Here is a 26910-nt window from a genome sequence, read left to right on the forward strand (position 1 = left end):
TGTGTCTCTCGGGCTGGGGGGCTCTGGCTCTGTCCATCTCATGCGCAGAGAGTGGGGGTGGGCAGAAGGGAATGGCGGGGGGGGCCCTTCCCTCACCCCGAGCCCTGCGGGGGTGAGATGGGAGGGGTGCATCTGTCTAGGGAGTCCAGCCCCCCACAATCCTGACACACCCGCGTGGGGGAGGAATCATGGTCAATTCCCCCCCCCGCCCATCCCCGCCGCTGCTGGCACCTTGCTGGGGGAGGGGTCTGCGTCGCCCCCCCCCCCCGGTGGGGAGTGGAGCACGGGGGGGGCGGGGGCAGGCTGGCGCGGGGGGCTGCAGCGCGCAAGGGGTTAAGGATGCTCCTTGACTTCCTCCTCCCGGCCCCCCACACCAGCAGGGTTGGGCCGGACGCGGGGGGCGGGGCGGACCGGACGCGGGGGCGGGGCCAGGGGCGCATCCGCAGCGTGGGGCACTGGGGGACCCGCTGTTGAGCACCCGGAGGGGGGCGAAGGATCCTCCCCGCTCCCTTGGGCCCCCCGCGCTCGGATCGGGCCCCCCGCGGGGCTGCCCCCAGCTGCGGGGCCGCCCGGGATGAGCGCCCTGGCCAAGGCGCGCAAGGAGCGCTGGCCGCAGGCTGAATATGAGGCGCAGGCGAAAGGTGAGGGGGGGCCGAGGCTGCGCCCCCCCGGCTCTAGCGACCGGGCTGCGGCGGCTGAGAAAGTGCGGGGCGTGGCGGGGAAGGGGGCAGTGAGCTGGGGGACGGATGTTGAGGGCGCTGGGGGACCAAAGGAGGCGCGGGGCGCAGGGGGGCGAGCACCAGAGGGGTTATGGGGAGCTGGGGCGCGGGGGGGCGAGCACCAGAGGGTTTATGGGGGGCTGGAGCGCAGGGGGGCGGGCACCAGAGGGGTTATGGGGGGCTGGAGCGCAGAGGGGCCGAAGGAGGCTGCGTTTTGGGGGGGCCCTAGTAGACGGGCTGTGTTGAAAATGGGGTAGAGATGGGGGGAGGAGCTGAGCCACTGCATTGGGAGGGGCTGAGTGGGCTGCCCCGAGCCCCCCCCCAGCCAAACCTGGGCCCACCCCACTGCCCCCCCGTCCTACGGCTTGGGGGTTCGCCTGGTGGCTGGGGCCCCTCCCCCTGCTGGGGTCTGTCGGGTTAGGGCAGGGGGGCAGGTAGCCCGGACTCCTGGGTTCTCTTCTGGCTCCAGGAGGTCAGTGGGGCTGGTGGGGGGCAACCCACACCCCGGCCTCTCCCCGCAGCCAGGCCGATCGCATCAGCAGGTTTTACTGCAACTTCCCCCGCAGGTTCCGGCCTCTCAGCTCGGTTCAACTTCCCCCCTCCCCCCGCATAACCCTGGGGAATCCCGGCAGAGTTCAGGGCCAGGAGAGAACCCAGGAGTCCGGGCTCCCAGCCCCCCCTGCTGTAACCACCCGCCCCCGCTTCCCAAGCCGGGGAGAGAACCCAGCAGTTGGTTAGTTCTTCGCTGTGGGGTGGGGGTTGGGGGGAGCCCGGACTCCTGGGTTCACTCCTGGGCTCTGGGTGGGGGTGGGTGAGGGCTGGGGGGTGGCCCTGTGTGGGGTTGCAGGCACCAGTCCCCTTCTGCTGTATATGGGGGTTGGAGGCTCTTGGGCAGGATGCGGGGGAGGGGAAGGTTACCCTGGGGGGGGTTCCCCAAATGTGGCAGGGGATGGGCCACAGGCAGGGCCACCAGGCCCGGCCTCGGCCCTTCCCCCCATCAGTGGGCCAGCTGCCGCCCATGGGGAAAAAGGAAGGCGGGGGGGGCAGGGAAAGGGGAACGTTCCAGACCCCCCCCAGCCAGCCCCTGCCCCTGGGCCGGATCCCGGCCGGTGCCCGCCCCAGCGGGGACAGGCCCCTGTGCCCCATTCCCTGGACCCTGAGACAGCACTGGTTCCATGGGGGGCAGGTGCCCACGGAGCTGGGGTCTCTTCCACTCCCATCAGCCAGCCAGTGGGTCTCACACTTCCCCATTCCCCCAGCCCCACCGCCCCCCCAGCTCTGCAGCTGCCCAGGAAATGAAAGTGCTCAGCAAACAAATTGATGGCCCCGGACTCCTGGGTCCCTTCCCTGCTCCTCCGGCCCCGGACCCCTGGGTCCCTTCCCTGTCCACCCTGCCCACCGCCAGCCCCAAACTCCTGGGTCCTTTCCTTGTTCCTCTAGTCCCGGACTCCTGGGTCCCTTCCCTGCTCTGTCCTGCCCACTGCCGGCCCCGGACTCCTGGGTCCCTTCCCTGCTCCTCCAGCCCCGGACTCTTGCTTCCCTTCCCTGCTCCACCCTGCCCACCGCCAGCCCCAAACTCCTGGGTCCTTTCCTTGTTCCTCTGGTCCTGGACTCCTGGGTCCCTTCCCTGCTCCTCCGGCCCCGGACTCCTGGGTCCCTTCCCTGTCCACCCTGCCCACCGCCAGCCCCAAACTCCTGGGTCCTTTCCTTGTTCCTCCGGTCCCGGACTCCTGGGTCCCTTCCCTGCTCCGTCCTGCCCACTGCCGGCCCCGGAGTCCTGGGTCCCTTCCCTGCTCCCTGGGCACCTGGGCGCCCCCTGCTGACACTGCCCCACCTGCAGAGCTGCGTGGCCAGCTGGGTGAGCAGCAGCGGGGGCGGGAGGCCCAGGCTGAGGCCCGGCTGCAGCTGCTCCAGGACATGGGCGAGTTCCTGCGGCGAAAGTCCGAGCTGGAGCAGGAGTATTCCCGGGGGCTGGAGAAGCTGTCAGAGAGATTCACCACCCGGCTGCGCTGGGCCAAGGAGCACCCCAGGTGGGCTGCGGGTCGGGAGTGTGGGGCACCAGCAGGCTGGGGGGTGGGGGGCTGCGGGTCGGAAGTGTGGGACACCGGCGGGCTGGGGGGCTGTGGGTCGGGAGTGAGGGGCATGGGCAGGCCGGGGGCGGCTGGGGGGGCTGCGGGGCGGGAGTGAGGGGCACGGGCGGGCCGGGGGGGCTGGGGGGCTGCGGGGCGGGAGTGAGGGGCCAGGGGGGGCTGGGGGGCTGCAGGGCGGGAGTGAGGGGCCGGGGGGGACTGGGGGGCTGCGGGGCGGGAGTGAGGGGCACAGGCGGGCTGGGGGGGCTGCAGGGCGGGAGTGAGGGGCCTGGGGGGCTGGGGGGGCTGCGGGGTGGGAGTGAGGGGCCGGGGGGGCTGGGGGGCTGGGGGGCGGGAGTGAGGGGCCGGGGGGGGCTGGGGGGCTGCGGGGCGGGAGTGAGGGGCACCGCTCTCCGTCTCTCCCCAGGAGAGAGCAGGACGCGCCGTCCCCTCTGCAGTGCTGGCAGCTGGTGCTGAAGCAGACCCGCCAGGCCGGCCGGGACCACGGGGCCCTGAGCGATATTTATACGGGGCCCCTGTCGCTGCACCTGGCCCAGCTCAGCGACGACCTGGGGCGCGTGGTGAAGAAGGTGGGGCTGCTCCCCCTCCCCCGGACTCCTGGGTTCCTTCCGCCCTCCCCCCAGCACTGCTCCCCCTGCCCCGGACTCCTGGGTCCTGTTCCTCCAGCGTGATGCTGTTCCCTACCCCCGCGGATTCCTGGGGTTCCATCCTATGCCCTGGGCGTGGGGGTCGGTGTGGGAGGGGAGGGGTAGATTGGGGCTGATATTCGGGGCCCCCGTCTCTAACGCTGCCCCCCTGCCCCCTCCCAGAGCCGAGACCTGGAGCAGCAGATGCAGGACGAGCTGCTGACGATGATTTCCGAGCTGCAGATGGTGAGTGCGGAAACCCCCCCGCACGCGGGGCCAGCCAGGGCGGGGGGGTCTTCGGGCTCCCCACTGACCCCCTCACCCCTCCCAGGCTATGAAAGCCTACCAGACGCACCACGCGGAGAGCCAGAGCGCCGAGAACAAGCTGCGGGATGCCGAGCGGCAGGAGGAAAAGAGGGGGGCCCGGCAGCCTGCCGAGCCGGGGGGCGCCGGGCCAGACAAGACCGGCCGGCGCTCCTCCCTCCGCAAGGGGGAGCGGCTGGTGGAGAAGGTGAGCAGGTGGGGGGAGGCGGCTTGGGGGGCTATGGGGGCAGGGCCAGGAGGGGGCGGGGACTCGGGGGGTCCCGGCTGCCCCCCCAGCTGACAGGTCTCTCCCCCCACCAGCGTCACGCCCGGTTCCTGGCAGCCCAGGCGAAGTGCACGGGGGCGCGGAACGATTATCTCCTGCACCTGCGGGCCACCAACGCCGTGATCAGCAGCTACTACCTCCGGGACGTCTCCGACATCCTCGACGTACGCGGGGACCCAGGCGTCCGGGCAGCTCCCCCGCCACCCTGCAGCATGGGGAATGGGACCCAGGCGTCCGAGAAGGCTGGATGCTCCAGGGGATTGAGGGGCACCGGCCGCCCTGCGGGGGAGCCCAGGGCTGGGCTAGCAGGGGCTGTGGGTCGGGAGTGAGGGGCGCCGGCCGGGCAGGGGCTGGGCTGGACTCGGGGGGCTGCAGGTCGGGAGTCAGGGGCGCTGGCCGGGCGGTGGCTGGGCTGGGCTCAGGGGGCTGCGGGTCGGGAGTCAGGGGCGCCGGCCGGGCGGGGGCTGGGCTGGGCTCGGGGGGCTGCGGGTCGGGAGTCAGGGGCGCCGGGCGGGGGCTGGGCTGGGCTCGGGGGGCTGCGGGTCGGGAGTCAGGGGCACTGGCCGGGCGGGGGCTGGGCTGGGCTCAGGGGGCTGCGGGTCGGGAGTGAGGGGCACCGGCCGGGCGGGACCGGGCGGGGGCTGGGCTGGGCTCGGGGGGCTGCGGGTCGGGAGTCAGGGGCGCTGGCCGGGCGGGGGCTGGGCTGGGCTCAGGGGGCTGCGGGTCGGGAGTGAGGGGCACCGGCCGGGCGGGGCCGGGCGGGGGCTGGGCTGGGCTCGGGGGGCTGCGGGTCGGGAGTCAGGGGCGCTGGCCGGGCGGGGGCTGGGCTGGGCTCAGGGGGCTGCGGGTCGGGAGTCAGGGGCGCTGGCCGGGCGGGGGCTGGGCTGGGCTCAGGGGGCTGCGGGTCGGGAGTGAGGGGCGCCGGCCGGGCGGGGCCGGGCGGGGGCTGGGCTGGGCTCGGGGGGCTGCGGGTCGGGAGTCAGGGGCGCCGGGCGGGGGCTGGGCTGGGCTCGGGGGGCTGCGGGTCGGGAGTCAGGGGCGCTGGCCGGGCGGGGGCTGGGCTGGGCTCAGGGGGCTGCGGGTCGGGAGTCAGGGGCGCCGGCCGGGCGGGGCCGGGCGGGGGCTGGGCTGGGCTCAGGGGGCTGCGGGTCGGGAGTGAGGGGCACCAGCGGGGCGGGGCCGGGCGGGGGCTGGGCTGGGCTCGGGGGGCTGCGGGTCGGGAGTCAGGGGCGCCGGGCGGGAGCTGGGCTGGGCTCGGGGGGCTGCGGGTCGGGAGTCAGGGGCGCTGGCCGGGCGGGGGCTGGGCTGCGCTCGGGGGGCTGCGGGTCGGGAGTGAGGGGCACCAGCGGGGCGGGGCCGGGCGGGGGCTGGGCTGGGCTAGCAGGGGCTGCGCGTCGGGAGTGAGGGGCGCTGGCTGGGCGGGGGCTGGGCTGGGCTCAGGGGGCTGCGGGTCGGGAGTCAGGGGCGCTGGCCGGGCGGGGGCTGGGCTGGGCTCAGGGGGCTGCGGGTCGGGAGTGAGGGGCACCAGCGGGGCGGGGCCGGGCGGGGGCTGGGCTGGGCTCGGGGGGCTGCGGGTCGGGAGTCAGGGGCTCCGGGCGGGAGCTGGGCTGGGCTCGGGGGGCTGCGGGTCGGGAGTCAGGGGCGCTGGCCGGGCGGGGGCTGGGCTGGGCTCAGGGGGCTGCGGGTCGGGAGTGAGGGGCACCAGCGGGGCGGGGCCGGGCGGGGGCTGGGCTGGGCTCGGGGGGCTGCGGGTTGGGAGTGAGGGGCGCCGGCCGGGCGGGGGCTGGGCTGGGCCGGCCTTGGGGGCCCCCAGCTGGGGTTCAGGGGTGTGTCTCCCCACAGTGCTCGGACCTCGGGTTCCATCTCTCCCTGGGCCGCGTGCTGCGGACATACCTGGCGGCCGAGGGCCGGGCCCAGAGCTCCTGGCAGGAGGGCCTGGGGGTTCTGGAGGGGGCCGTGCTGGCCCTGGACCCCCCCGGGGACAAGGCCCGGCTGATGGAGGCCAACCCAACCGCTTACTGCCCCCCCCCGCGCTTTGAGTACCACCCCCATGAAGGCGACGAGGTGAGAGGGGGGTCAGGGGGAAGGAATCGGGGGCCTGGGAGGGGAAGATGGGGGGTGGGGTGCGGTGGCAGGGGTAGATGGGTGGGTTGGGGGCGGGGAAGGTGGGGGGTGGGGAAAATATGGGGGGTTGGTGGTGGGCGAAGATGGGGGGCAGGGTGGGGTGGCAGGGGTAGGTGGGGGCTTTGTGGGCGGGGAAGATGGGTTGGGGGCGGGGTGGGGTACGGAGGCAGGGGAAGGTGGGGGGTTGGGGGAAGATGGGGGGCTTGGGGGTGGGGAAGGTGGGGTGCGGGTAGCGGGGGAAGGTGGGGGCTTGGGGGCAGGGAAGGTGCGGGGTGGGGTGCGGTGGCGGGGGAAGATATGGGGGGATGGGGACAGCCGCCCCCCCGGCTGCATCGCCCCCTTTGGCTCCCCCAGGTGTCGGAGGTCCAGGCCGTGGGGTCCCTGTGCCCGGAGCTGCTGCTGCATCAACAGGACATCGAGGCGCGGCTGAAGGACCTGAGCCTGGAGACCGAGGAGGTGTGGCCGGGGGGACACGCTGGGGGGCCCTCGTCAGCCGGGACATGTCGCCCGACCCAGCCCCGTCACCCCACGTCTGGCACGGCCGGAGGGGCCCTGGCCCTCCGCTCCGCAGCCCGCGTGGGACACAGCTGGGGTGGTGGCCTGGTGCCCCGAAACACCCCCCCCCCGGCGCCCAAGTCCCACACCGGAGCCTGACCCCTGCCTGGGGCCCGACCTCCCACCCCTCCTCCAGCCTGTGGCCTCCTTCCCGGGTCACCGGGTCATCCCCCCACCCAGGCCTTGGTGCAGCACACAGGGAAACTGAGGCACACACGGTGCAAAGCAGAGTCACGTCCAGCGTGACCAGGGGAAAAGCCACATTTTGTTACAAGGAGCTGCTCGCACCAATGGCCGCCGCTGCAAAGGATTCTGGGAGCCAGCGCTGGGCTCCCCCCTCACCCCCCATGTTCCCCCAGGTGAACAAGACGCTGCAAGCCACAATGAGCAGCTTGCGGGAGCTGCTGGGGGCCGAGGAGCCCGAGGTGCTGGAGGCCTTCGGGGGGCCCGGCTCGGTCGAGTCGCTGAAGGGGGCTGGTGCCGAGGGGCGCAGCGGGGCCAAGAGACGGGCCCAGCAGCTGGAGACAGAGACCTTCTACCTCACGGTATGGCCCTCCCTGCCCCATGGCACCCCTCACCCCCGACCTGCAGCCCCCCAGCACCCCTTGCTCCTGCCCCGCAGCCCCCCCCACCCGTGTCCCTCACTCCCACCCTGCCCGGCTCATCCTGTCCTCCCCCCGCAGAAGCTGGAGCTGTTCCTGACCCGACGGAGCATTGGGGCGAAGTTACAGTCGAAGCTGGAGATGCTGGGCGAGGCCATCGCGAAGGGTGAGCAGGGGCGGGGGGAAGGACCCAGGCGTCCGGATGTTGATTGTTTGTGACGGGTTCGGTCACAGAGATCCCCTGATGTGCTGAGGTTACCTCTGGGCCCGTTTTCCCTGCCAGCCTGGGCCTCCGGCCCCCTGCCCTGGCGAGCCGGACCCGCCAGCCGGCTGCAGACACAGACCCAGGGTCTGACCCACGGGCCCCAGAGCTGCAGACGTAACTGAGAAGAGCTTAAGAAGTGCCCCTGTCTCCCGCACCCAGACACCCAGTTCCCAGTGGGGTCCAAACCCCAAATCGATCCGTTTGACTCTGTCCGAAGCTTACACAGGGTAAAGCCATGAGCTGCCCGCCCCCTCGAACGCGGATAGAGAGACAGGCACAGCTGTTTGCCGCCCCCCCGGCATTAATCACTTACTCTGGGCTCGTTAATGAGCAAAAAGTGATTTTAGTCTGTAGAGCAGGTCGGGTTTGCGTGGCCCCAAAGTGAGTCACCCGCAAATCCACAGAACCCGCCAGTCGAAGCCGAGCACGTCACGGAACCGAACACGGGGAACAAGGTCCAGGAAGCTTCTTTCCCAGACTAGACTCCTCCCTCGTCTGGGCCCGTCCTTCCGCGGTGCAGCCCTTGTTCCTGCTCAGGGGGTAACTCGGGGATTTCTCATGACTCCAGCCCCCTTTGTTTTCTTCCACCCCCTGTTATAGCTTTAGTCCCAGGCAGGACCCCTTTGTCCCTCTCTGGGTCCCCACAACTCCTTCCAAAGGGAAAAGCCCCAGGTTTAGGGTGGATTCTGCTACCAGGTGACATGGTCCCATGTCCTGGGAGACCCCCCAAGCCTCAGAGCCACCCCCAGTCGCTGCTCCTGCCAAGCCACGGTCAGTGGCCCGCTCGTCACAGCATCGCACCGGGACCCGGGCCACCGTTGGCCCCAGAGTGACACGTTCACACAAAGGGGGTGGCCATGCGCAGCGGATCACGACGCATCATCCAGTTATGTTCCAGGCACCCTCATTCGCGTATTCCCCGAAATCCCCGAGTCACCTTCTGCCTCTCGCTTTCTCTGCAGTGGCCCCTGAGGACGGAGAGGAGCTCAGGTGAGGGGGGACAGGGGGGAGGCCGGGGGGCGGGGGGGAAGATGGGGGTTGGGGGCTCCCAAGGCTGGCAGGTCTAGCTCTGCCCCCGTATCCTGGCCCCTTGGCAGCCGGGGGGGGGCCCCCGAATCCCCCACCTCAGTGTCTGACATGTTCTCCCCCCACACACAGGGCCCCTCCGCGCGCCTCCCTCCCCCGCGTCCCGGCCGCATTCGCCTCCTTCCCCACAGACCTGGAGGACTTTGTGCAGGTACCAAACCCCCCCCCCCGCCACATGCTGCCCCCCCTCGCTGCCCTCCCCCCCCGCTGGCCCCCATGCTACCCCCCCCAGCCTCTTGCTCTGCATCCCACCCCCGCTGTCTCAGCCCCAGTTGGTCCCTGTGGGGCGGGGGGGGGTCTCCTGCCCCCCAGCACTGGTGCCAGGAGCTGCCCCTCATGCGCTTTGCTGGAGCCTGGGGGGGGTGGATCCAGTGTCCCCCAGCCCCTCCCCCACCAATGGGGCAGAGGCTGCTGGGGCCTGGGGTCTGATCTCCCCCCCCCCCCCCCCCACCTGCAGAAATCCGGCCAGGCCATCCCGCTGGTGGTGGAGAGCTGCATCCGATTCATCAACCTGCACGGTAAGAGCCTGGGTCCCCCTCGCCCCATCCCGGACGCCTGGGTCCCCCTCGCCCCGTCCCGGACGCCTGGGTCCCCTCCCTGGGGTTCTCTGCTGCCGTGTCCCACCCCGGATTCTCACCGCAGGTCTCCAGCACGAGGGGATCTTCCGGGTGCCGGGGTCGCAGATGCGGGTGACTGAAATCCGGGAGGCCTTCGAGAGAGGTATGGGGGGGCTGGGCGTGGGGGGCTGGGTGGGAGACTGGAGGGAGCCGCCCCACCTCACCACTGCCCCCCGGTTCCTCCCCCAGGCGAGGACCCCCTGGCGGGCGGCTCCTACCCCCGTGACCTGGACTCAGTGGCCGGGGTCCTGAAGTTGTTTTTTCGGGGGCTGCAGAAGCCCCTGATTCCGCCGGACGTCTTCCCGGAGCTGCTGGCGACGGCCCGTGAGTCCCCCCGTCTGTCCCCCCCATGTGTCCCACCCCCCATGGGCCCCCAGCCCTGTCCCTCCCCCCACGTGTCCCACCAGCCCCGCCCCACACCCCCGTGACCCCCTCCCGGCCCACCCCCCTGACTCCCCTGTCCCCATCTCCCCCCATGGACCCCCCTCTGCCTGTTCTTTGCCCCCCTGGCTGACCCCCCCCCCTACCCCCCAGAGCTGGAGTGCCCGTCCGAGCGCATCTCCCACCTCCGCGCCCTCCTGGCCCGGCTCCCGGGGCCCGTGGTCGTTGTCCTGCGATATCTCTTCGCCTTCCTCAACCAGTGAGTGGCCAGGGGCGCTGTGGGGCGGGGGGGCCGTGAGGCGAGGGGTCTCGCCGAGGGGCGCTGTGAGGCGGGGGGGCCTTGGGGCAGGGGGGCTGTGAGGTGGGGGGGCTCGGCAGGGGGCACCATGGGGCAGGGGGGCCGTGGAGCAGGGGGGCTTGGCAGGGGGCACCTGGGGTGGGGGTGCCATGGAGCGGAGGGGGGCTCGGCAGGGGGCGACTCAGAGAGGGGTGCCGTGGAGCGGGGGTGCCGTGGGGCGGGGGGCTCAGCAGGCCGCTCTCCCCCCCAGCGTGTCCCAGTACAGCGAGGAGAACATGATGACCCCCTACAACCTGGCCGTCTGCTTCGGGCCCACGCTGGCGGCTGCCCCACCCGGCCTGGACCCTGTCTCCACTCAGCCCCACGCCAACGAGGCCGTGAAGAGCCTGATCCTGCACCCCGAGGCCACCTTCCCCCCCCCCGACCAGCTGCCCGGCCCCCTGTACGAGAGGTGCCTGGTGCCGCCCGACGAGGACAGGTGAGTGGGGGGCAGGTGGGGGGAGCCAGGGCGGGGGATGTGCTGGGCATTTCCGTAGGGGACCCTGGTGAGGGGCAGGGCCCTGATCTCACCCCCTCTCTCGCCCCGCAGCGAGATGCTGCCCCTGGACCCCGCAGCTGAGGAGAGCGAGGGGGACGGGCCCCCCGAAACATCGGCCATGGCCAGCGAGGATGGTGAGGGGGGTGATGGGGGGGTTGGGCCAGGGAGGTCCCTTCCCCCCCCCAGCTCTAGCATTGGAGAGGGTCCCACCCTCTGGGGGTCACCCCCCCCGCAGGTCCCACTGTCTGCACACGCCAGCCGCCCAGCGCCCCAAGGGGGCAGCAATGGGGGATGCCGGCGGGAGGGGGTGGGGGGGCCCTAGGGGGCGCTGGCAGGGGCTGGGGGGGTGACGGTGGGAGGAGGTGGGGAGCCCTAGGCAGGTGTTGGTGGGAGGCATTAGGGGTCTTATGGGGGTGGGGGTTGGGGGGCTCCGGTGGGAGGGGCTGGGGGGCTCCGGCATGGTCTGACGTGTGTCCCCCCCAGACCCGGAGGGCCCCCCCGAGGCCGTGGCCCGGTTCTCCTACGAGGGGCGCTCGTCCCAGGAGCTTTCGTTCCAGCCCGGGGACCGGATCCGGCTGCTGGCCAAGGCCTCCCCAGACTGGTGGCGCGGGGAGCTGGGGGGGGCCCGCGGCCTGGTGCCCCACAAGTACATCACCCTGACCCCCAGGTGAGGGGTGCGGGGGGGCTGGGGGAGCAGAAACAGATGGGGGTTGGGGTCTAGTGGGGGGGGGCTGGGGGAGAACAAACCCCCTAACAGAGTCTGCTCTGCCCCCCAGCACCGAGAAAAGCCAGAGTTGTCGAACCTCGGGGTCGGACGGAGACACTGCGTCCCCCCCACCTGAGCCAACATCAGAGTTAACCAGCAGGTGAGGGGGGGGGGGGGGTCCCTGGATACCCTGCCCCACCCCGGAGGGGACCCCGGATACACGGCCACCAGCCCTGCCACCGAGGGGTCCCCAGATACCCGGCTCCCTGCCCCGACACCGAGGGGTCCCCGGGTAACCCCCATTTCTCTCGCAGGCTGCGGGTGAACTCGGAGGGCAGCCGGGGGCGCCAGCGACCTGGTACCAGCCCCATCCGCAAAGTGGCCTCCCCCTTCATCGACTCGGGGCGTCTGCCCTTCCCCCTTCACTCCCCCACCGCCCCCCGGGCTTTCGACAGGTGAGACCCCCCTCTCCTGGGCGAAGGGTCCCTGGGGAGCCAGCCCCACCCCAAAGGTGGCTGCCCTGAATGGGGCCCCCCAAATCTCTCCCTTCTGTCTGCCAACACCCCCTTTCCTCCCCCCCAGGACGGAGCGGGGGGCTCTGGGGGTCGGACCCCCCGGCGGAGGTCGCCTGAATAGTGGAGAGAAACAAGGGGCACCGGAGAAGCACATGGAGATGGATAAGGTAAGTTTGGGGGGACACACCCCATTCCCTGCCCTTGGGGCCGGCCCCCACCCACTCGTCTCTCTCCTTCCAGGCCGTGACGCGAAACATGGACTCTGTGTTCAAGGAGCTGCTCAGCAAAAGCGGGGGAAGGCAGGGGGGGCCCGAAGGCGTCCCCGAGCCCCCAGATCCCCCCAGAACCGCCCCGGCCGGGAAGAGGGGCCCCGGCCCCCCAAAACCCGCCTTCGGTCTGCGCAGCAAAGGGCTCTTCAAAGCCGCCGGGAACGGGGAGTGAGCCCCCCCCCCACTGCTGCCCGACATCCTCCGGGCCAAACCCACCCCCCCGCCCTCGTGCCCATGGGGCTCCCCTCTGCAGGGGGCTCCCTGCCCCACGCTTTGAGCATAGCTTTGTACCTGTGGGAGGGGGAAGCTGCTGTCCATTTGGGGGTCTCCCCCCACCCCAAATAAAGTTTGCTTAAATTCTCTGTGTCTGTTCGAGCCCGGACACCTGGGTTCTGTCCCCGGCTCTGGGAGGGGGGGTCTAGGGGTTAGAGCGTGGTGGGCTGGGAGCCCGGCCTCCTGGGTTCTCTCCCCACCCCCCATTTCTAGGCGGGCCCCCCAGGGTGTGTGAGCACCCTCATTTTTTAACCCCCTCACCCCTGATCTGCGTTTGAGGCCCCCTGGAGATGCCATGTGATCACTAGCCCCACCCCTGCCCCATTGGGGCTCCCCCCATCTAGCCCCTCCCCCCCTGGCTGCAGCTTGGGGGAAGGGGGGGTCCCCCCAACATTGGCCCGCAAAGGGGGAGGTTTCAGAGTAGCAGCCCGTGTTAGTCTGTATTCGCAGAAAGCTCACGAAAGCTCATGCTCAAATAAATCGGTTAGTCTCTAAGGTGCCACAAGTCCTCCTGTTCTTTTTGCAAAGCGGGAGGGGGGCCGAGGGGTGGCTGCCAGCCATGAACCCAGGTGCTACTGTAATGCTGCTAATAACGTGCAGGAGCAATTGTGCCTCCTCTGCTACCGTAATGCTTGTAATACTGGCACCCAAACATTGGTGGCCCAGGTTACCGTCAGGCTGCTAATATTTTGACTGCCATCATTGGGCCTGTGTCTAGGCTAGCTGCTACCATAATGCTGCTAATAATGCCCCCTGCCCCATCTCAGTTGCTGCAAGCCTGGGGCAGGGGGTGGAAGCTGACTCCTGGGGCACAGGGAGGGCAGTGCCCCATGGCTCCTGGTGGTAAAGGGGGCCCAGGGGAGGGTGCTTGCTGCTGCCACCTGCTGGCGAGCGGCAGGGAAGCCTCCAGGCTTCATTTGCATGCTGATTAGGCAACACTCTGGGGCCGGTGGGGCTCCCAGCTCGGTGGAGTTCGGGGCTGAGGGGGTGCCTGGATGTTGCTCTCCATTGCTGCCGACGGAGCCGTGCTGGTAATGCCTTCGCCACGGGGTCACCCTTCGCGAGGAGCAGGCTGGCCTGGCTGGGTCCTGCAGCCCAGAGACCAAGCTGAGGGGCTCCCCAGAGTTGTGGGTGTGTGGAAAGCCCTGGTGGGGTCGGTTCAGCAGCCTGTTGGATCCTGTGGCTGATCTGAAGACCCCTGCAGTGGAGCTGGCTCTGTTGCAATCAGCGGTGAGTCATTTCCACTCCCCTGTGGGGCTGAGTGGCTGTGCCTCAGTTTACCAGCTTTGCAGCAGGATGTCCTGCTGCGCAGCTGGCATGGCTGCCATTTCCCCAGGCTGCTGCAGCGTTGGCCTCAGGATCATGCCCCCCTCCCCGGGGGTCGAAGGCATCCCAGGGGTGGCAGCGTCTGGTAATGACTCTGGCTGAGAGGGGCCAGAACTGTGTGAGTGTGTGTGTGTGGGGGTCTGTCTACTGCCCCCTGCAGGAGGGCTTGGGCCGCTTGGTGTGTCTGTTGGGGGGTGGAAGGACTCTGCTGGTGGGGCCCGGGCTGTGCAGAGCTGGGCGGGGGGGTGTCTCTGGTGGTGGGTTCAGGGAAGGGGCTGTGTGTTGTAACTGGGCCCCGATCTCAGCAGGGATCTCCTAGCACTGCTAATACATGCTGTAATGGGGGGGGGGGGGGCTTGATACCCCCCAGCACTGCTGGCTGACCCCCCCCCATCACTCTCCTTTCCCATGGCTGCTCTCTGCAGCCCCCACAATTCCTGTCCCCTCTGGCTGGGGGGCGCGGTTCTCAGTGGGCCAGAACCGGCGCCCTCGGACCTGTGAGCCGGAGACACTGGGCTCCCACCCCAGGGCGGGGAGAGCCCCCTAAGGACAGCTGTGCTGGGCCAGGGGAAAGAACAGACCAGGGCCCGGCACCCAGCGGTTCAGGGGGCACCCAGGGACGCTGTCGGCGTCCCCTGGCAGGGAGTTCCCCGGGCTGCGGCGAGACGCGGTATTTGCTGCTCGGAAGGACTAAATAATTGTCCCCGCAGCCCTGCTGATGAGCCCCTTGTTATGGGGGCCCCGCCCCCGCCCCGAGCTCCGGGCAGCGCATGCGCAGTGGGGAAGCGGCGCTGGGCTCGCCCATTGGCTGGCGCTGGGTGGGCGGGGCCGGGAGGCGGCCAATGGCGCGGGGAGCGGCGGTGGCTGCTGCCTCCGGAGCAGGGAAGGAGGGGGCGGGGCTGCCCCGGCACGGGACCCAGGCGTCCGGGAGCCCAACCCCCGCCGGCTCCGGGGTCACTCCGGGTCCGTTAACACGCGCGGCCTCGGAGCCCGGGAGGGACCGGAGGGGGCTCCAGCTCCCAGCGGGACCGGCCCCGCTTCTCCTGCCCTGGGAACGCGGGGGGGGACACTCCGGGACGGAGACGAGTCTTTGCGGCACTTCCTTTATTGGCGGCCCGCGAGGAGCGGCTCCCGCTCGGGCTCCCGCAGCAGCTTCTCCAGCATCTCCTCGCACAGGTGCAGGGCGCGGGGCACGTGGAAGCAGCCTGGGGAGGGACAAGCCGGGTACAGGGGGCTGATTTGTGTTAATACGTGGGGGTCCTAACCCCCACCCCACCTACAGCTGTTAGGGTTCAGACTAAAAGGGACTCAGAAGGTCCTCGAGTCCCACCCCCTGCTGATGGCAGGAGGAACCCCAAGTAAATCATCCCAGCCCGGGCTTGGTCCAGCCGGGCTTTAATTCACAACCATCCTCGTGATAAAAGTTTTTCCTAATATCCCACCTCGACCTCCCCCCTGCAACTTGAGACCACTGCTCCTCGTTCTGGCTTCCAGTCCCCTAGGAAAGCAGGAGCAGACCGAGTCCTGACCCAACCCACCACCCTCCCCTGCTTACCCTTGAAGGGCCCCCCCTTGATGGTGAGGGCCACCTTCCCGTCCTGCGCCAGGTAGCCAAACCACTCGCCGTGCTCGGGGTCCCGGAACTGCAGCAGGAGGATGGTGATTTTCAGCACAGCTCTGACAACTTGCCCCCGCCCACCCCCTGGGCTATTGCACTGACAGGGGTGCCCCACACGAAACTCACCCGCTGGAAGGCGTAGGCAGCCACCTGGTCGAAGAGGCGAAGCAGGGCAGGCTCACGGCTGTGGGCATAGGCCATGAGAAAGGCCACCATGGCCTCGGCATGGGGCCACCACAGCTTCATGTTCCACTCCAGCTGGGGGGGGCCGACAAAGGGGGCTCAGAGGGGTGGGGACCTGGCAAGGGGAGCGGGGAGGAGGAGCTGGGGCGCCCCCTACCTGTGTGGGGCAGAGCCCATCCGCATCCTGGAAGGCGAAGAGCCCCCCGTGCTCGGGGTCCCAGCCAGCCTGGAAGGGCCGCACCATGAACCCCTCGATGGCCTGAGCCGCCAGCGCCGCGTCCCCCTGCCGCTGGGCGAACCGGAGCAGGAACCAGCCGGCCTCGATCGCGTGGCCTGGGGGCAGAGTCAGCCACGGAACTCAGGCGTCCGAGCTCCCAGCCCCGGACACCCCCCCCCAGACCCAGACTCAGACTCACCTGGGTTCTGCTGCCGCCCCAGGCAGCCCGGCAGCTCCTGCCCGTCGGGGGAGACGTTCTCCAGCACGGCGCTGCCGTCCCTCTGCGGGCGCGGGGTGTTAGTGATGGGGAGCAGAGCCGGGGGCGCTGCATGGGGGGGGGGGGGCGGCCTACCTGCAGGTGGTGGAGGAGGCGCCGGGCGCACCACCCCTCCAGCTCAGCCAGGGGGCCCCCGGCGCCCTCCCCCAGCTGCTCCGCCAGGCACAGCAGCATCATGGGCACGGCCAGCGGCTCGTGGGGCGTCGCGCCGGCCAGCAGGGGGCGCCCCAGCTCCGTCGGGTCCTCCCGCACCCAGCGCACCACGGCCTCCAGCAGCGCCCGCGCCTCCCGCTGCGGGGGGGACGGACGGGCAGTCAGAACCCAGGCGTCCGGGGCAGCCCCGCCCCCGCCCCGCCGGGCACTCACCCGGTAGCGCGGCTCCCCCGTGGCGCGCCCCAGCTCGTCCAGCCCCAGGGCGCAGAAGCACTCGCTGAAGATGCTGCGCTGGACCTTGGCGGGGCGCCCGTCCCGGCTCAGCGCGAAGGCGGCTTTGGGGGACCCCGGCCCCAGGCGGGCGCAGCGCAGCAGGAACTCCCCACCTGCGGGGAAAGGACCCAGGCGTCCTGGCTGCGCTGACCCCCGCCCGCCGCGGGGAAAGGACCCCGGCTCCCGCTCCCGCTCCCACCCCGGGGCCGCCTCTCGGTAGCCACCTCCCTCCCCCACCCCATAGGGCTGGTCAGGTGACACCGAGTCAGCTGATTACCCAAGGGGGGGGGAAATGTTCCAGCTCCGCCCCGGCCCGCAGCCGCCCCCCCCGGCGGGGCTCACCGGCCCGGGCGGCCTCCAGCAGGTCAGGACGTCGGAACCGCGGCACCGTGCGATAGAGGCGGGCGTAGACCCACACCTGGGGGGACGGGGGCTGGGTCAGGAACCTGGCGCCCCAGCCCGGCTCCCCCCATTAGCCAACGCCCCCCCGAGCCCCCGGCCCCACCTGCCGGCCCTGCAGCCAGACGTATTTCACATCGTCGTAAACGGACCCGTCCCGGCCCAGACAGGAGAAGAACCCGCTGCAGAGAGAGGGGGAGGGGTTAGAGTCCGGACGCTTGGGTTCCCTCCCGGCTCGGGAGGCAGCCCGGACGCCTGGGTTCCGCTCACCCGTGCTCGAGGTCGTGCGAGTGGCGCGCCCAGAAGCCGATGGCCGCGTCCAGCTCCCGGCCCAGCCGCCCCCGCCAGGCCTCGAGCAGCGCCCGCGTCTCCGTCTCCATCCTCCGCCCCAGGACCCAGGCGTCCGGCCGCCCCCACCCAGCGCAGGCGGCCACGTGAGCCCATCAGCTGATCCCCGCCCCCCCCCCGGCGCTGCCAGTTTCCAGTCACGGGGCAGCAGGAAGCGCCCCTGCTGCCCCGTGACCGCCCCCCCCCCGAACCCGGCTCCGCCCCCTCCAGAGTCCCCCCCATATCCGGCCGAGGGCCCCCCCACGAAACACGCCAGGTTTCCCTTTACTTCAAAAATGTCTTTAATTGTCGAAAATCGCACAACCCGACAGACACAGCACGGGGGCCGGGGGGGGGGGGGGGGGCACAGCGAAATACACTATCATACAACGAGGGGGGCTGCCCGTCCCACCTCAGCCCGGGGGCCCGGGCCTAGAGCCCCCCGGCTCCGCACCTCAAACTTGGGGGGCGCCCCCATGGAATGTCGACCAGGAGGGCACAAGGGGGAGACGCAGGGGCTCCCCCCTAAATGACCCGACTAATTGCTCAGATGGCATTTAAACCTGTACCGGGCCCCCCCCACCGGGGGGACCCTATCTTCTAGGGGGGCCACTAGCTCCTCCCCCCCTTGGGTTTTTTTTTCGGTTTTTCTTTTTTTCCTAAAAAAATGGTTTATACAAAAAAGTGTTTCCCAAGGGGAGGCAGGAGCCCCCCCGCCCCAGGGGAGGAGACAGCGGCTCCGATTCGGGGTGGGGGGTCAAGCTAGGGCCCCCCCTCAAACACCTGTAGAGGGACCCTGCTATTCACAACAGCTACAGCCCCCCCCTCTCCTCTACAACTCGGACACTACAGGGGAACTGGGGGGGTCTGTACAGAGGTGAGAGCTGGGGGGGGAGTGCCCCCAAATCTGCAGCCCTCGTCCCCGCACAACGGTGGGGAGGACAAAAGAACTTCATTCCAGCAACTGCAACATGTAAAAAACCCAATGCCCCCCCCCCCGGCAAATCAGAGTCCAGGGCACCCCGGCCCCCCAGGCAGCCAAGGGTCCGGGGGAGGAGCACGGTTCAGTGACCCCCCGGCCCCACAGTCCAGCCCCAATGAAATGCGCTTTCCTTGGCGAGCGGGGGCGTGGGGAGCCAGTGCCGAGGCAGGGGGCCTCCTTCACTGCCCGTCGGCCTTCGGCTTCTTTGGAGCAGATTTCCTGGGGGGGGGGGGTGAGAGAAACGGGGGGGTGAGAGCTGACCGCGGTGCCATGGGAACCAGCCCCCCCACCCCACCAGGACAGGCCCCTGTGCCCCCTCCCGCCCACCCCGTGGAGAACCCCCCCGTGCCCCCCTCCACTGGGACCAGTACAGCACCTGGTGTGTCCCCGGCCACCCCGTAGAGAACCCCCCCATGCCCCAGGAGGGCCAGAAGGTTTCCAGGCCCCAGTTCCCAGGCCCCCCCCCAGCACCACCCACTTTCTCACCGCCAGCCCCCAACCTGGCACTCACATGTCGGGAGAGGAGAGCGGCCGCTTGCTAGCCGGTTTGGCCATGGAGCCGTCCTTACTGGACTCTGCAGCACCGGAGAAGGGGGTTAGAAACTCGGGGAGCATCGCCAGCCCCCGCTCCCCTGAGAGAGAACCCAGGTGTCCTGGCTCCCAGCCCCTCCCCACTCTGCCAGCTGAGAATGGAACCCTGGCATCCCACGGCCCTGGCTCTGCCCCCTCAGACCCAGGCCCCTGGCCCCCCCCCCCCCCCCCCCGAGCCCCCAGCCCAGCTCACCTTGCAGCCACCGGACCTGGGTGGCGGGCCCGTAGCCCTTCTCGTTACGGGCGGCGATACGGAAGATGATGGCCGGCTTGGTGGTGTAGTCGATGTGGGCGTTGGCCAGGCTGCCCGACTGCACGAGGCACGATGGACTGGGCCCGCAGTAGACCCGCATGAAAGCCAGCTGGGCCGGTGCCGTGCCCTTGGGCTCGCCTGCCTGGGCGCTCTGGATGGCCAGGTACACCGAGTACTCCACGATCTTCCCCGAGGTCACCGAGGGCGGCTCCCACGTCAGGTGGGCCCCATCAGGGCTCTGCGGGAGAGGGCACCCCGGGGTGAGGGGGTAGGCTGGCGGCCGGCAGGCCCAGGAGGCAGACGAGGGGGGCAGGCCGGCTGCTGGCCGGGGCCGGCCCGGGGACGAGGGGGGCAGGCCGGCTGCTGGCCGGGGCCGGCCCGGGGACGAGGGGGGCAGGGCACCCACCTTGCTGATCTTGATGGCGCAGGGCGCACCCGGGAAGCCGGGCAGGCAGGTCTTGAAGGCGGAGATGTCGGAGAAGGGGCCGCGCCCGCAGGCGTTCAGCCCGGCCACCCGGAACTTGTAGGCCGTGCCCGGCTGCAGCTCCTGCTTCTTCAGCTGCGTGTAGTCGGGGACGGTGCCCGAGTCGTCCTGGGGGACGAGCCCAGAGTCAGTGGGGCCGGGGGGGGGGGGGCATCTGGGGCCGTGGCTACCATGGTGGTGGCAGCAGGAGACATGTCACAGCAGCGAACGGCTGGGCTGGGGCGTAGGTGATGGCAGGGGGCGGGGGGGGGGATGGTGCCAGAGGCACACAGACACTCAGAGTGGCAGGGGGCAGGGACAGCATTGGGTCAGGCCGTGGGGCACAGGGACACTCCCGGGGGTAGGTGTAGGTGTCTCGCTGGGGGGCAGGCTGTGGACAAGGGGACACTCATGTTGCTGGGGGGCACGTTGCTGGCTGGGGGGCAGGCCAGGGGTGCAGGGGGTGGGGACACGTGTCGCTGGGGGGCAGGCCGGGGTGTGTGATGAAGTGGGAATGTTCTTCAGGTCTTCTCTGACTACTGGGTGGGTGCCTCAGTTTCCCCTAGGCCTTTCTTAAGGATCCAGGTGGGGGGATCAGGGGGGTGATGGTCACAGAGCCCTAGGGGGCCGGGGTGATGGGGTCCGCACAGAGAATGGCCGACACCCTGTCTCCTGGGCCCGGGCTGGAGAACAAAGAGATCTGGTGGCCTCCTGGCCCGGGTGAGAGAGAGGGGCCGGGGGAGTCTCTGTTTGGGGCTGGCTGGGGAGATGGGGGGAGGCCCACACCCAAGTGGGGTCCTGTTTCCTGGACCCACAAGCTCTGTTGGGGCCTGTGTTCCTGGCTGGCTGAGCATCCTGGGGGGATCGCAGGAAGTGGGGGTGCAGGGCCCTGACTCCCCCACACTTTGACAGGGGGACACTCACGTCGCTAGGGGCAAGCAGAGGGGACACTGTCACTGGGGGACAGGCGGGGGGGACACTCACGTCGCTAGGGGGCGCGTCGTTGAGGGGCAGGAAGTAATGGGTCACCATCATGTTGGTGCCCTTGATGACACCCACGTCGAACCACTGGTTTTCCTTCTTCACCAGCAGCTTCTGAGGCTGCACCGAGGGATCCGGCTTCTGGGCGGAGAGAGGGGTCAGCCCCAGCCCCTGGGCTCAGACCCCCACGTGCTCATCCTCGCAGCTCCCCCAGCTGCCTGCCCCATGGCTCAGACCCCCACGTGCTCATCCTCGCAGCTCCCCCAGCCCCTGCCCCATGGCTCAGACCCCCACGTGCTCATCCTCGCAGCTCCCCCAGCTGCCTGCCCCATGGCTCAGACCCCCACGTGCTCATCCTCGCAGCTCCCCCAGCCCCTGCCCCATGGCTCAGACCACCATGTGCTCATCCTCCCAGCTCCCCCCTCCATGGCTCAGCCCCCCCAGTCCCCACCCCATGGCACAGCCCCTGCCCCACCCTGCACTCACCATGGGGGCGGGCTCAATGCCATTGGCCACCTCGGCCAGGGCGGCAGCCGCCTGCAGCTTGGCTGGGCTGGGCCCCACCACGGGCTGTGGGGCCACGAATGTGCTGGACGGAGCCAGGCCTGGAGGAATGGCAGGAGGGGCACTGAGTGCGTCCAGCCCACCGGCTGGGAGAGAACCCAGGTGTCCTGCGCCCCCCGCAGCATCCAGCCCCTCCGTACGCCCCCCCCAGTGTCCTGCGCCCAGCCCCCCCGCTGGGAGACATCTCAGGCGCCCTACGCCCCCCCCCACCCCCAGCATCCAGCCGCCCCCAGTGTCCTGCGCCCAGCCCCCCCGCACCCCCAGGAGAGATCCCAGGTGTCCTGCACCCCCTCCCCAGCATCCAGCCCCTCTGTACGTCCCCCCGGCCGGGAGGGATCCCGGGCCCCCCGCACTCACCCTCGCTGGGCGTGGCGGGCAGGAGGGCGACGGTGCTGCTGACGGCACTGGCCAGCTCGCTCAGCCCGTTGCTCTCGGCGGCTGGGTCGTTGAGGCTGTCGGCGGGCGCCAGGGCCTCGGTGGGCAGGGGGGCGCCGTGGGGCTGCTGGGCCGCAGCCACCGCCTGGGCCTCCTGCAGCTGCTGCTGCTGCTGCACCAGGGCGGCCAGCTCCTGCGGCGTCAGCACGATGGGGATGGCCGTGGGCTGCCCCTCGGTGCCCTCGCCCCCCAGCGCCCCCAGCTCTGCCGGCCCCGCGCCCGCCTCGCCCGTCTCCATGGGCTCCCCCGCACCTGCAAGGCACACAGCTCAGCTGGAGGGTCGGGGGGCCCCGTGGGCAGCCCGGGGCAGGGTCCAGCAGGGGAGGGGGATAAGGAGGAGCCAGCGGGGGCTGCAGGGACACTCACGCAGGGGGCAGGGGGCCAGCGCGGGGGGTCCCGGAGGGCACAGGATGGCCAGGGCCTGGGGAGGGGGTGGGGGTCCCGGAGGGCACTCACCCAGCACGGCTTGTTGGGCCGCCTGCAGCACGGCCTGGATGGCCAGGGCCTGGGCCTCCTCGGTGGCTGCGGCCTGGGCCGCGGCCTCGGCAGCAGCCGTCACCGCCAGCTCCTCGGGCGTCAGCCCCGTCACCAGCAGGGTGGCGCCCGCCTGCCCCTCGGCCAGCAGCTCCTGGGGCAGGGCCAGCGGCTCCCCGTCAGGGGCGGGCGCCGGGGGGCCGGCAGGGGGCGCCGGCGGGGCTGTGGGAGGCTCCGGGGGGCCCTGCGCGGGGGGCTGCGGCGGGGCCGGGGGCTCGGCCAGCGGCTCTGGGAGCTGGGGCTGCGCTGGCTCCGGACTGGGGGGCGCCGGCGGCTCTGCTGCGGGGGGCGGCGCCGGCTCCTCCGCGGGGGTCTCTGCCAGCGACGAGATGCTCTGCAAAGGGGAGAGGGGTTAATGCAGCACTTGGGGGTCCCAGCGTGGGCCCCGAGCCACCTGCCCCCCCGCCCCACCCGCACACTTCTGAGTGCTGGCTCCCAGAGCCCCCCAACTCTACCCACCAGACCAAACACCCCCCTAGAACTGAGGAGAGAACCCAGGCGCCCTGGCTCCCAGCCCCCCGCAGCTGCCCGGGGCTCCTGGCTCTCACCGGCACGGCGGGGCCCGGCGCGGGCGTGGACTGCGTCACGGTGGTCACGGCGCGGGTCTGCGCGGCGGAGACGCTGCTGGGGCTGGGGGGGGCCTCGCCTTGCGCCCCCTCGGGCTGCCCCTGCCCGTTGGCGCCCGGCGGCTGGTCTGAAAGGGGGCAGAGATCAGAGCCCAGGAGCCCCACGCTCCCCCCATCCCAGCCCCCTGTCCCAGAGCCAGCCAGTGCCCCCCTCCCACAGGGACAGGCCCCCTGTCCCATTCCTAGCCCCCCCCACGTCCCAGAGCCAGCTAGTGCCCCCCTTCTGCAGGGACAGGCCCCGTGCCCCAGTCCCAGCCCCCACCCTTGGGGTGGGATCAGTCAGAGCCCCTACAGGAGACAGGCCCCACGCCCTGCCCCCCAAGCCACGAGGCCCCACCCCTCGTGCTCACCATGGTTGGCGCCCATGCTGGAGGTCACAGTGGTGGCCGTGTGGGTTGTGCCCGTCTCATGTGTCTCGCAGGGGGGGTTGGAGCAGACGCGTGGGACCGGGTTTGTGGGAAGCAACTGGGGCTGGCTGGGCCCTGCCCCCCCCGTCTCCTGGGGGGCAGAGGAGGGGGGCTCGGTGCCAGCTCCCCCCATGCTGGCCGCCATGGTGGTGCTGGTGGCCGTGGTCTGCTGTGTCTCGCAGGGCGCGCTGCCAGGGGCGTGCTGGGCCCCCTCAGCCTGGCCCGTCCCCACATTACATGTCGCCGTGGTGGCCGTGTTGGTGGTGCCGGTCTCGTGCGTCTCGCACGGGGGGTTGCTGCACAGTTGTCCAGCCCCCACGGTGGACGTGGCTGTGGTGGCCGTGTTGGTGGTGCCGGTCTCGTGCGTCTCGCACGGGGGGTTGGTACACACTCGCCCAGCGCCCATGCTGGATGTGGCCGTGGTGGCCGTGTTGGTGGTGCCCGTCTCGTGCGTCTCGCACGGGGGGTTGGTGCACACTCGCCCAGCGCCCACGGTGGATGTGGCTGTGTTTGTGGTGCCGGTCTCGTGCGTCTCGCACGGAGGGTTGGTGCACACTCGCCCAGCGCCCACACTGGCTGTGGTGGTGGTGCCGGTCTCGTGCATCTCGCACGGAGGGTTGGTGCACACTCGCCGGGTGCCCATGCTTGACGTGGCCGTGGTGGTGGTGCCCGTCTCACAAGGGTCACTGACGTGTGATCGCTGCCCAGCCTCCACGTCCGGCGCAACCATCCTCACGCCGCACGGCTGTTCCGTGGGCACGTCCGCTTTGGCCGACATTGTTGTGTGAGTGGCACAAGTCTGTTGGGTTTGGCACGGGGGGCTCTCGGCTGGCCCCGGCCCACCGTCCGGCTGGCCCCGGCCCATGAGCGACCGGGCTGTGGTGGCAGTGTTGGTGGTGTGGGTCTGGTGAGCCTCACAGGGCCGGCCAGCCGGCGCCGGGGATCGTGCGTTGGTGCCAGGCACTGCCGGGGGGAGATTTGCCATTCTGGCACTGCACGGCTGCTCTGTAGGCACGCCGGCTTTGGCCGACATTGTGGTGCCAGTGGCACTGGTGTGCTGTGTTTGGCATGGCGGGTTGGGTGGGGCTACCAGGCCGCCATCCGGCTGCTCCCGCCCCATGAGCGACCGGGCCGTGGTGGCCGTGTTGGTGGTGCCCGTCTCGTGCGTCTCGCGCGGGGGGGTGCTGCACACTCGCCCGGCGCCCAGGCTGGACGTGGCCGTGGTGGCCGTGTTGGTGGTGCCCGTCTCATGCATCTCGCACGGGGGGTTGCTGCACGCTCGCCCGGCGCCCAGGCTGGACGTGGCCGTGGTGGCCGTGTTGGTGGTGCCCGTCTCATGCGTCTCGCACGGCGGGTTGCTGCACACTCGCCCAGCGCCCAGGCTGGACGTGGCCGTGGTGGCAGTGTTGGTGGTGCCCGTCTCGTGCGTCTCGCACGGGGGGTTGCTGCACACTCGCCCGGCGCCCAGGCTGGACGTGGCCGTGGTGGCCGTGTTGGTGGTGCCAGTCTCATGCGTCTCGCACGGGGGGTTGCTGCACACTCGCCCGGCGCCCAGGCTGGACGTGGCCGTGGTGGTGGTGCCAGTCTCGTGCGTCTCGCACGGGGGGTTGCTGCACACTCGCCCGGCGCCCAGGCTGGACGTGGCCGTGGTGGCCGTGTTGGTGGTGCCCGTCTCGTGCGTCTCGCACGGGGGGTTGGAGCAGACACGCACTAACCCACCATTGGGCTGCCCGGCCTCCTGGCCCTCGCACACGAAGTGCATGGGCTGGGTTAGGCCGCCCACGTTGGCCACGACGGTGGCTGTGGCAGTGTTGGTGGTGCCGGTCTCATGGGTCTCGCAGGGCGGGTTGGAGCACACCAGGGTGACGGTGCCAGGCTGCGGGTCGCCCTGCCCCACATCGGCGATGGTCACCGTGGCTGTGGGCTGCTCCGTGGTGGGTGAGGCCAGGATGGAGACTGGCAGGTCGTGCACCGGCTGGGCATCCACCCCGCTGGGCGTCGTGATCAGCGTCACCTGCGTGGGCTGCGAGACGGGCTGGGGGCCGCGAGACAGGCTGGGTGAGGGGCTGGGCTCGTGCCCCACAGACGCTGCGTCCCACTGCCCCCCTGTGCTCGGCACCCCCTCGCGTCCCACTGCCCCCTTCCCCACGTCCACTGCCCCCCTGTGCTCGGCACCCCCGCTGCACCCCTCTTGCCCGGACCCCACTGCCCCCCTGTGCTCGGCACCCCCCCGCGTCCCACTGCCCCCTTCCCCACGTCCACTGCCCCCCTGTGCTCGGCACCCCCGCTGCACCCCTCTTCCCCGGACCCCACTGCCCCCCTGTGCTCGGCACCCCCTCGCGTCCCACTGCCCCCTTCCCCGCGTTCACTGCCCCCCTGTGCTCGGCACCCCCGCTGCACCCCTCTTCCCCAGACCCCACTGCCACCCTGTACTCGCCCCCCCCCCCCAGCACCCCACTGCCCTGTGTCCCACTGCCACCCTGTGCTCGCCCCCCCCCCGCACCCCACTGCCCCCATGTTTGGCGCCTCCCTGGAGGCGAAAGGCCCCCGTCCGGTGCCCCCCGGCAGCGCAGGCCCTACCTGCATGGTGATGGTGGGCGTGCCCAGCCCGCTGGCGGCCGTCATGGTGGTCTGCGCAGCGGAGACGGTGATGGCGGCTGGGTTGATCACCTGGCTGGACAGGGTGGCGATGGTTCCCAGCGTGGTGATGGGAGTGGCCAGCGAGGCGTTGGTGCTGTGGCCCCCTGCGCCAGCCAGGCTGGTGGAGACGGTGCCCGTCACGGTGCCCAAGGTGGTGACACCTGAGGGGAGGGAGGGCCAGTCAGTGCCCCGCGCCAGCTCTGCAGCCCGGCCCCTCCCGCAGCCCCCCGCCGGCCCCTTACCCGTTGTTCCTTTCACCACCAGCGTGGTGACAGTGGGCTTGACAGCGGAGACGGTGACGGGTGTGACCAGCCGCACGCCGCCCATGGGCACGGTGCGCAGGATGGTGCCGGGCTGGCCTGGAGCACCCTTCAGGACCACCTGCCGGGAGGGGGGAAGAGAGGTGGTGAGGCCGGGGCGGTGGCCGGCCCCCTGGCCGTCCCTGTGCCGCCAAACCCCCTGCTCACCTGCGTGACGCCCTGCTGCCCGTGGGCCGCGCCCAGCTTGGGCACCGCTGTGATGATCTTGGCGGGGGCGCCCGTGCCTGAGGTCATGACCTTGGTGGTGATGATGGTGATGGGGGACTTGATCCCAGGGCTGCTGGTCACACCTGTGGGGAGCCGGGGGGGCGGGAGGGGGGCCGGTCAGTGCAGAGCTCTGGGACAGCCCCATGGCCACGGAGCCCCCCCAGCCCCTGCACCGCTCCCCAGTAAGGTCCCCTCAAGCCCTCACTGCCCCCCAGCTCAAATACCACCCCGTCCCCCAGAGCAGCCAGCCTGGGATGTCTCTGGGTCATTCCCCGCCACCCCTGACAGCCCTTTGCCCCTCCCAATTCAAACCCCCATGCACCCAGCCCCAGCCCGTCCCCCCCCGCGGGCGGGCGTTACCCGTGGCCCCAGACTGGGTGATGATGGCCGACATGGGGATGGTTTTGATGATGGTGGTGGTGCCCGGCTTGGTTGTGCTGGGCGACACGCTGCTGATGCCCAAGATGGTGGGCTTGGGGCCGGCGCCGCCCGCCTGCGTGGTGGTGATGATGGTGGTGGGCTTCCCGTCCGCTGACGTCACCAGCTTCAGGATGGTGCCCGCCGGCAGGGGGCCCTTGGTCTGGTGGAGCACAGGGCAGGCAAGAAAGGGTTAACGCAGCTTAGCACTCGCAGAGAGCCGAGCGCTCAGGACTCCTGGATTCTACTAGGAAGGGGGAAAGGGACTGGGAACCAGGACTCCTGGGTTCTCTCCCTGGCTCTGAGAGGGGAGCGGGGTCCCGTGGTCAGAGCAGGAGGGACTGGGAGCCAGGACGCCTGGGTTCTCTCCCCGGTCCTGGGAGGGGAGCGGGGTCCTGTGGTCAGAGCAGGGGGGACTGGGAGCCAGGACTCCTGGGTTCTCTCCCTGGCTCTGAGAGGGGAGC

The 26910-nt window shown here is 70.8% G+C and overlaps 3 protein-coding genes across 8 annotated transcripts in view; 1 reads left to right on the forward strand and 2 right to left on the reverse strand.

Moving 5' to 3' along the window:
* The first annotated feature begins 436 nt into the window (after positions 1-436).
* ARHGAP4 (Rho GTPase activating protein 4) lies at positions 437-11867 on the forward strand. Of its 2 annotated transcripts, none has more exons than XM_074937386.1 (20): positions 437-641; positions 2560-2749; positions 3216-3378; positions 3619-3681; positions 3767-3946; positions 4060-4188; positions 5867-6088; positions 6503-6604; positions 7063-7248; positions 7387-7471; positions 8533-8560; positions 8729-8807; positions 9114-9174; positions 9299-9376; positions 9463-9597; positions 9808-9913; positions 10203-10430; positions 10542-10624; positions 11267-11356; positions 11779-11867. In XM_074937386.1, exons 1-19 carry the CDS (start codon positions 575-577, stop codon positions 11347-11349), a joined length of 2268 nt encoding a protein of 755 aa, XP_074793487.1. In that variant the 5' UTR covers positions 437-574; the 3' UTR covers positions 11350-11356; positions 11779-11867. The 2 variants fall into 2 exon arrangements, with proteins under 2 accessions (XP_074793487.1, XP_074793486.1); XM_074937385.1 differs by lacking the exon at positions 11779-11867 and adding an exon at positions 11511-11646.
* A 2653-nt stretch (positions 11868-14520) lies between these two features.
* On the reverse strand, positions 14521-17138 carry RENBP (renin binding protein). Of its 5 annotated transcripts, XM_074937075.1 has the most exons (10): positions 16970-17138; positions 16806-16881; positions 16643-16718; positions 16241-16413; positions 15950-16165; positions 15797-15878; positions 15538-15713; positions 15324-15455; positions 15135-15222; positions 14630-14784 (listed from the first exon to the last, which is right to left on the reverse strand). In XM_074937075.1, the coding sequence occupies exons 1-10, from the start codon at positions 17077-17079 to the stop codon at positions 14684-14686; spliced, it is 1230 nt and encodes a 409-aa protein (XP_074793176.1). In that variant the 5' UTR covers positions 17080-17138; the 3' UTR covers positions 14630-14683. The 5 variants fall into 5 exon arrangements, with proteins under 5 accessions (XP_074793175.1, XP_074793178.1, XP_074793179.1 ...); XM_074937074.1 differs by lacking the exon at positions 15135-15222 and having other exon boundaries at positions 14521-14784; XM_074937076.1 differs by lacking the exon at positions 15324-15455 and having other exon boundaries at positions 14616-14784.
* A 336-nt stretch (positions 17139-17474) lies between these two features.
* The window catches only part of HCFC1 (host cell factor C1), a 10778-nt gene continuing 1342 nt past the window's right edge, over positions 17475-26910 (reverse strand). Inside the window, exons 2-15 of the mRNA XM_074937463.1 lie at positions 26390-26638; positions 25970-26112; positions 25745-25883; positions 25443-25663; positions 22806-24897; positions 22378-22523; positions 21752-22142; positions 21218-21547; positions 20783-20901; positions 20300-20437; positions 19259-19444; positions 18793-19090; positions 18520-18583; positions 17475-18227 (exon numbers count right to left, since the gene is read on the reverse strand). Of these exons, the coding sequence (XP_074793564.1) occupies positions 18188-18227; positions 18520-18583; positions 18793-19090; positions 19259-19444; positions 20300-20437; positions 20783-20901; positions 21218-21547; positions 21752-22142; positions 22378-22523; positions 22806-24897; positions 25443-25663; positions 25745-25883; positions 25970-26112; positions 26390-26638 (4556 nt within the window). The 3' untranslated portion in view covers positions 17475-18187. The remainder of the gene's footprint in view (positions 18228-18519; positions 18584-18792; positions 19091-19258; positions 19445-20299; positions 20438-20782; positions 20902-21217; positions 21548-21751; positions 22143-22377; positions 22524-22805; positions 24898-25442; positions 25664-25744; positions 25884-25969; positions 26113-26389; positions 26639-26910) is intronic.

The sequence above is a fragment of the Natator depressus genome, chromosome 23 (assembly GCF_965152275.1).
Source record: "Natator depressus isolate rNatDep1 chromosome 23, rNatDep2.hap1, whole genome shotgun sequence".
NCBI classification, from domain to species: domain Eukaryota; kingdom Metazoa; phylum Chordata; order Testudines; family Cheloniidae; genus Natator; species Natator depressus.

What these genes read in the sequence shown, in the direction of transcription:
- ARHGAP4 (XM_074937386.1), top strand. Translation starts at nt 575, where the DNA reads ATGAGCGCCCTGGCCAAGGCGCGCAAGGAGCGCTGGCCGCAGGCTGAA. An exon ending in TGAGCCTGGAGACCGAGGAG is followed by an intron (nt 6,605 to 7,062) that starts GTGTGGCCGGGG and finishes ATGTTCCCCCAG; the next exon opens with GTGAACAAGACGCTGCAAGC. An exon ending in CTCTTCGCCTTCCTCAACCA is followed by an intron (nt 9,914 to 10,202) that starts GTGAGTGGCCAG and finishes TCTCCCCCCCAG; the next exon opens with CGTGTCCCAGTACAGCGAGG.
- RENBP (XM_074937074.1), bottom strand. Translation starts at nt 17,079, where the DNA reads ATGGAGACGGAGACGCGGGCGCTGCTCGAGGCCTGGCGGGGGCGGCTG. An exon ending in TCGCACGACCTCGAGCACGG is followed by an intron (nt 16,882 to 16,969) that starts GTGAGCGGAACC and finishes CTCTCTCTGCAG; the next exon opens with CGGGTTCTTCTCCTGTCTGG. An exon ending in GGGGCGGCAGCAGAACCCAG is followed by an intron (nt 15,714 to 15,796) that starts GTGAGTCTGAGT and finishes CTCTGCCCCCAG; the next exon opens with GCCACGCGATCGAGGCCGGC.